This window comes from Acipenser ruthenus, chromosome 5, assembly GCF_902713425.1.
Source record: "Acipenser ruthenus chromosome 5, fAciRut3.2 maternal haplotype, whole genome shotgun sequence".
Taxonomy (NCBI): domain Eukaryota; kingdom Metazoa; phylum Chordata; class Actinopteri; order Acipenseriformes; family Acipenseridae; genus Acipenser; species Acipenser ruthenus.
This window is the reverse complement of record NC_081193.1, coordinates 38989672-38997626: the sequence shown is the minus strand read 5'-3', so window position 1 is coordinate 38997626 and position 7955 is coordinate 38989672. Positions and strand designations below refer to the sequence as shown.

The 7955-nt window shown below is 43.0% G+C and overlaps 1 protein-coding gene across 1 annotated transcript in view; it reads left to right on the top strand.

Moving 5' to 3' along the window:
- Positions 1 to 722: 722 nt before the first annotated feature.
- The window catches only part of LOC117403374 (serine/threonine-protein kinase Sgk1), a 50361-nt gene continuing 43128 nt past the window's right edge, over positions 723 to 7955 (top strand). Inside the window, exon 1 of the mRNA XM_059024176.1 lies at positions 723 to 968. Within this exon, the coding sequence (XP_058880159.1) occupies positions 894 to 968 (75 nt within the window). The 5' untranslated portion in view covers positions 723 to 893. The remainder of the gene's footprint in view (positions 969 to 7955) is intronic.

The following is a 7955-nucleotide window of genomic DNA, read 5'->3' as shown; positions in this document are numbered from 1 at the left end:
TAATGGAATTTACACTTACAACCAAATATTTTAAGTTTAACTGCTCTTAGTCGTAATCGCTCTCAAATGTATTTATTTACTGTATTTTTTTTTCTCATTTGAATTTGCTCTTACCTACTACTGATTTTATTGTATTTGATTAACTGTTATTATATGTAATGTGATACATTGTATTGTGATACTTTGTAATGTGATACATTGTATTGTGATACTTTGTAATGTGATACTTTGTAAGAACTGTAAGTCGCCCTGGATAAGGCCGTCTGCTAATAAATAAATAAATAAAAACAGTATTGTTACATATACTTCACACATTGTATAACTATGGATTTCTCTGAGGGGAATAGACTCACATACACGACTGCGCTATAATGTCAAAGAAGTTATATTGTTAAACAGTTCAGTATGTCTGCTGATATGACAAGACTGGTGGGGCAAATTTCCCAAGTCATCCATCACTGCAGTGACAGTGCAGGATATGTTCCCTTTGTCATTGTGTGCATAGATTATTCAGCCCAGGCAGAGAGAGAGAAAGAGGGAGAGATTGAGGAGGCAGCAGGTTTCATTGAGAAACTGGTAGTATCCACAGACCACTTACACACATTGCCCTACTGCTATTCACCACATGAAGCAAGATTGAATATGACACAGGCAGTGCAGAACTCCGAGGCAGACCTGCAGAGATTCAGGCAGCATCTGGGTTACTAAAGGATGTCAAAAGGAATGTGCTTCTGCTGAGGGGAGTATATATAATTTACTGCACATCTCTCCTCCTCTATAATTTATTTTGAGATCGTAGTGTAAAGCAGGTTGCGAATAAAGCACAGCCCACCCTCACCAAGCAGCTACAACACCAGGATCCACAGCGCACATCAGCTTTTCTGTTGGGGGTGATGAAAATGGTCAATAGTGACATGAATGGATTTTCCTTCAAGAAATGCTCAGCCTTCCAGTTTGTCAAGAGGAAGGTCAGTATTGTTTTGTTTGTTGTGGCTTGTTTTGGTTTTGACAAAACAGCATGTCTGTTTGCTTGATGCTTGAACAGGGATCGGGTTTATTTTTCTATAGTAACTGGATTTATCTCAAACACCTGCCTCACATCATTGACACTTTCTTTTAAAGCCAGCTTCTTAATCAATGTTTGCCCATTAAAAGTGTGATTGTATGGCTATTCCTGTAAGCAGTGCTTCTACCATTCATGTTGTTTTTCATTAACATTTTGTGACTTCTTCAAATTCCAGGACTGTATGAAAAAAGTTATTTTCAGTTTACACAATGAACCTTAAGTACAGTGAACCTGATATTATGTTTAACTTTATTGTTTTTGGTTTACTTTAGTCATTCTTGATGTGACTTTTTTCCAGATACAGTCCATTGACAATGGTGTTTATTTAATGATCTAAGGTGTCTTAATACACCAACCTTTACCTTTACAATCATCTCATGGGTGTTTTCCTTATTTTTATTATTATTATTTATTTATCTGGCACCTTTGTTGTTATTTATTGTTCTCTTCACACATTAACTGTGAACATAGTTCTACAATAGATTGACATATTTAGTTAGAATATTTAGTTAGTGATATTACGATCTGTGCATTTTAGATCACAAAAACAGATCTTGATGTCTGTCTACAGATACTTTATACACTATGAGCTTCTTCAAAAGTTGTACTGCGGTAAAAGCTTCACTTAAACATGGCCAGAGTCCACAGTCTGACACCATATACTATAAATTCAACATATTATACCTTCATGAAAACTCTCTGTAACAAGCCATTTATACTACTTTACATAGTGATGTAACAATTTGATTTGTGTTACTATCATTTTAATTCTGGTATTAACAGTATCAGGGATAAAGCAACTTTTTTTTACAGTACACTGTTTGAACAGGATATCAGGGTATGAAAACATACATTCATTACATATTGAGGGGTTAATTAGTAATTTGAAGGCTTGTGTATCATAAACAGATGTTCACAAAACACTGACATTTCTGACACGTTTGTTACGTATCATTTTTTTTCTTACTGTGCTGTGGCAGAATGAGGGTAATGGCCTGTGTATATGTGTGTTTTGTAGTGGTGGTGGGTAATTAAAGGGTTAATTCACCAGCACTTTAAAAATATGTGAGAATGTGGTGGAGGGTTTAATTGATTAAGTGGGTGTAAATTGCTGCACAGGTGTGTGTATATAAGGGAGCACTGAGAGCACAGGTTTAGTTGGTGTTAGGATTCTGGAGAGTGCAGATCTCTGATCCTGTGTGTGCGAGATCTGGTTTTGTTTAAACTGTTTATTTTGTTTGTTTTATTTAATAAATACGTGCCGTAGCGCTTTTCCCTGCACATCCTGACTCTGAGTCTCCTTACCCCGGTCAGCCTGTCACATTTGGTGTCAGAGTGGGATAGCGCCTCTGGAGACTTGGAGCAGGAGGGCAGGATTTTTTTTTGTTTTGTTAAAAAAAAAAAAAAAAAAGGAAAAAAAAAGGAAGAGAAGATGAGGTGGAAGAAGGACCGGGAAGCGAGGGACAGGGAGGAGGAGGAGTACATCAGGGCCAGGTACCTGAGGAGCTGTAGGTCACCACTGTTGTGCCCCCTCTGTAACCAGCAACATCAGTTTGCTGCCTGTCCCTTCCGGTACTATGAGGAGTCCGAACGTCCACAGCCCGAGTGGGAGGAGCCCAAACGTCCACAGCCCGAGTGGGAGGAGCCCGAACGTCCACAGCCCGAGTGGGAGGAGCCCGAACGTCCACAGCCCGAGTGGGAGGAGCCCGAACGTCCACAGCCCGAGTGGGAGGAGCCCAAACGTCCATGGCCCGAGTGGGAGGAGCCCGAGCGTCCACGGCCCGAGAGGGAGGAGTCGGTGCGTCCACGGCCCGAGAGGGAGGAGTCGGTGCCACCTCCACCAGCAGGGGAAGATTACCTGCTGTCTCTTCCTCCATCGCCGCCACCAGCAGAGGGAGCATGCCTGCTGGTTCACCTGCTGCTGCCGTCCCGAGAGCTAGAGGGGGAGGAGCCATCGCTGCCGTCCCAAGAGCCAGAAGGGGAGGAGCCATTACTGCCGTCTCCAGGGCCAGAAGGGGAGGGGTTACAGGCTCAACCCCCTGAATTTTTCTGGGGGGGAGAAGGGCAGGATGCTGGTGTCCCCCAGCAGCCTCTATTTATGCTGCTGAAAGGAGCACGGCGCACACCAGCCCAGCCGCCACGACAGAGGGAGCCAGCACCACCACAGCCTCCCTCTGAGTGGCCAGCATCAGCCCCATCACCACTGCCGAAGGAGTCGGCAGCCTTTCCGCCACCTCCACTGCCAGGAGCAGAGCAGCAGGAGCTGCCTCTGTCTCCACCACTGCCAGGGGCAGAGCAGCAGGAGCTGCCTCTGTCTCCACCACCGCCAGGAGCAGAGCAGCAGGAGCTGTCTCTGTCTCCACCACCGCTAGGAACAGAGCAGCAGGAGCTGTCTCTGTCTCCACCACCGCTAGGAACAGAGCAGCAGTAGCTGTTCCCGCCTCCGCCACCAGAGGGAGACGAGCTGCTGTTCCCGCCTCCGCCACCAGAGGGAGACGAGCTGCTGTTCCCGCCTCCTGCACTGTTGGCCACGCCCGAGGTTGCCGTGCTGTCTGCTGCTCCACCTGAGGTTGCCGTGCTGTCTGCTGCTCCACCGGAGGGTCCAGTGCCAGTGTTTCTGGAGGGTCCAGTGCCAGTGGTTCCGGAGGGTCCAGCACCAGTGGTTCAGGAGGATCCAGCGTCAGCGCCAGTAATTCCAGTGCCAGCGGAGGGACCCAATCCAGTGCCTATGCCGCTAGGGGCAGCCAACCTGCCTGGGCCAACTGACGGGTATCCAGGAGGAACCCGAGAAGGGACAATAAAGACATTGGGTTTATGGGGTAGGCCGGGGGTTAAACGGGCACCCCCTTACATAAGCCCAGGGGTCACCACGGGGGTTAAACGGGCGCCCCTTTACAGAAGCCCAGGGGTAGTCACGGGGGTTAAACGGGCACCCCCTTACCAAAGCCCCATGGAGGTGAAGGAGTGCTGGGGAGTGTTGGGGCCAGCGGACTCCAGACGGCAGGGTGCACGAGGGGGGAGGACTGGCCCTGCCCGTCTGGTGTTTGACAGGGGTCGGCTGGTCCCCAACATTTCCTCCCACCCTCCCTCCAAAATCTGGTGGCGGCCCGTTGAGGGCCTGTATGTGCTACGCACATAAGGGGGGAGGAATGTGGCAGAATGAGGGTACTGGCCTGTGTATATGTGTGTTTTGTAGTGGTGGTGGGTTATTAAAGGGTTAATTCACCAGCACTTTAAAAACATGTGAGAATGTGGTGGAGGGTTTAATTGATTAAGTGGGTGTAAATTGCTGCACAGGTGTGTGTATATAAGGGAGTACTGAGAGCACAGGTTTAGTTGGTGTTAGGATTCTGGAGAGTGCAGATCTCTGATCCTGTGTGTGCGAGATCTGGTTTTGTTTAAACTGTTTATTTTGTTTGTTTTATTTAATAAATACGTGCCGTAGCGCTTTTCCCTGCACATCCTGACTCTGAGTCTCCTTACCCCGGTCAGCCTGTCACATGTGCTCACAAAGATATTTGTTTATGTCCACCACTGTAAAGTCACCAAGTCTCGTACCTTTCCATCCATTCATCCCCCATATCTTCTACCATGCAGCACTCCGCTAGTTTGCTGGCATTCCTTGGTTTTCTATTACTGCTTTTCTTGTGGTTCCCCCCTTCAGCCATATGGCAGTGTAGCTGCATTTACATAATGCCTTTTTCTTCCTGTATTATGAGTCAGTAGGGATGACTCAGAATAAAATGCTCTTGTAAAAGCTCCCGAATGAAAGAACCCACATCCCACCTAAATGGTGTCCTGCTCTAGTGGGTGTTGTACCAATCCCTCTGCTGGTCTGAACACAACAGGCACGGTACCAGGATCTCTCATGCACATCTCTCAGTAAGCAGCTGATATCTGTAAACATGAAGCAAACAGACTGCTGCTGGAATAAAAGTGGGAAAGGAGAGCACAACCTTAGTGGTCACAACTGGAAAAAAAATCTACATATTCTTTAGCCCCATGTCAGGTAACAGGATACCAACTCAGCCCAGAATTAATGTAAAGTTAGAGTTCAGATGATGATTTTTTAGTGTATATCAAATATTGAATGAAACATTGAGATGGTTCTGATCATTGACAATCAAAATTGTCTTGACCTTGACAAACCAGTCAACTAAGCTATAAAATTGTGCAAATGCTGGGTAAATTTTATATATAAAAAAAACAAAACTAATGAACAAATATAGAGACATAGAAATGTAATTGCTGATGCTTTTTGAAGCAGCCTACTTACCCTGCAGTGTGGCCAGGGTATGAGTTGTGTGTAACAAGTAGGACTGATGCCTCTTTGTCCACCGTTATTATCAAACACAGAGACTGATTACAAATTGCAGTTGTTCACTAACTCTACCTCTATTTTAATAAGTTAATCTACTTGTTTGCCAGGGCAACCTTTCTTTAAATGTTCACTATAGCTGCACATAGCTGCTAGAGTTGCCGCATAGAAACCACATTGTCTGTGTGTTCTCTGACCCTCTATATGGCACTTTATCTTCTTTATTTGCCCAGCACTTTTCTTGTCTGCCTGTCAGATATCCTACTAGCTGAAAAAGCCACCTTGCTGAAGGTCAATGAGAAAGCACAATGCTACCCTTGACAAACACATAACCCTGTAGTTCATCAAAAAGTAAAACCTATCAGACAGGCTGAAGTATTAATCAGCATTAACATTTCTTCTGTAATCCCTTATTCACCACCTCTGGTTCTGTTTGTTTGTTTTTGTTTTTCAGGGTGTTACTGGAGGCATTTAAAAACTACTGTACCAACATTATAGCAACCTACACAATCATATTGGAATTATGTGGTCTTTTTTTTTTTTGCTTTGCTATAATAATAAGTCACCATAAAAAATGATAATCACACTTTCTGTTTTTACATCTGTTTCATATTTCCCTCTTGAATTACTGTACATGTATTGTCATATTGCATGTCACTTCACCTGGAATATACAGAACTGAACTGAATGAAGGGGAATCTTCAATAGGACTAACCAAGGTTACAGTGGATAAAAATGTATGTGACACTGTGACCTTTGAAAAGTGAGAGCAGGTGAGGCTAGCAGAGTTTATAGGTCATTGTATCACATACATTTAATAATTAAGTCTTTGTTCAGTGCTAGGCAGTTAGGTATTTCAAACTCAAAGAAAGCGCATAGCTAGGTAAAAGAAAAATGATAGCTTAATATTGGAGCAACAGAACAGAACAGGAACTAAAAAGTGTCATGAACTAATCAAAAGAACTTGGCTCGAACTCAAATTCCTATTCAGATTTGAAACGAATGTGGGATTTTAATACTTGTGTGAAGTTTCCATGCATTTTGTGCCTGGTAAGTTAAATTGTTTTAAAGAAAGAAACAGACTGTGGCCTAAGGGCTGTGTTAAACCATATTCAATTTACACAGATGATTAGCTGTTGTCAGCGATTGGCAAGCAGTTCCACAGATTATAGAAAAGCTCTACTTCTGAACGATCGGTTCGTGCCCCATTCCTGATAGCTGATTTGCAAGCAGAAGGGACTGTGTAATTAATTTGGTTAAAATTAATTTCAGGTGAGCCAGAAGTGAGAAAAAACAGTTATCTCACACTTATTTGCACCCTCATGCTGTGTAACTTTGTATAAAATAATAATGGATGGTTAATACAAACGGAATTACACAGTCCACACCTGAATTCCAATATCAGCAACTCTGCACAACTTTATATTATTCTACATGACCATACTGAAAGCAACATAAAACTGCTGGATTACCCCAAGAAACCTTATCTGACTCAAAGTATAAACCATCTCTCTGTGATATAAACTAGTAGCTGTAGGAAGCTGTCATCTTGTCTAAAGTTTAATTTCTTTGTTTTCTTATCATTTTATTAGTACGCTTCTTTCTGAGAATCGACATAATAATGGTTCACAAGCACAGGGATTGTGCTCATTGTATAGACATAGTATATACAATGAGCACAATCCTATGTCTATGCAATAGTATTGCATAGACATAGTACATAGTATTAATTATGGATGCAAAGATGTCTGAAACACTTTCAGGTTTAGCAGCCAGTGCACTTCATTGTCATAGTTGTTCCTGTATCCTTTTGCGAAATGTCTGATACATTTTCTCACCCACTTCACATTATTCCAGGCAGCATGGATTTTTTTTTATATCTAGCGTGACTGCAGAATTAGCAGTCATGATGAATCACTGAATACATAGTCATGTGTCATGAATTTTCAAAACAAGCTTTTGATTTTGTGGTTGCTAAGGTCTCTGGAGTGGCTGCTGTGGAGAACTATAAAGCCACTTATTTCCTGTGGTTCGTCAAAATATTCATGGAAAATATGGGTTGGCAATGTGGAATTTTGTTTAAAAGTAGTTTTGAGGGTCTTTTGAGGGATTGCTTTTTTGTTTTAGGCTGAATACCCATTTTTTTCATTTTACCCTTTGTTAATGCGTTTTTGTTTTCATTTTGTCGTGGCAAAACATAAAAAGACCATAACTGTGGTCAGTTTCCAAACTATGCCTTGCTACAACAACATGTGTAAAAAATATGTAGATTCTTAATTCTTCTTCCACCAATGAGTATGTGATACCAATAAAATTTAATTTTATGGTGAAGCAGAGCTTAACCTTTTACTAATAGTGGGCTGGTGTATAACCTTGAATCAATCCCTTACAGTAGCATCAGCTCAGTTCCCAAGAACCACTGGTCTGCCATAATGTGCTGCTGTAATGTGCTATCTCAGCAGGCCAGGTGCTTCCAGCTCACTTTCGCTACAGGGGCATTGCAAAACACACAATGGTTGCAGATGTTTATAAGACACATACACAGTACTGCATATAAACACTGCATAAGTC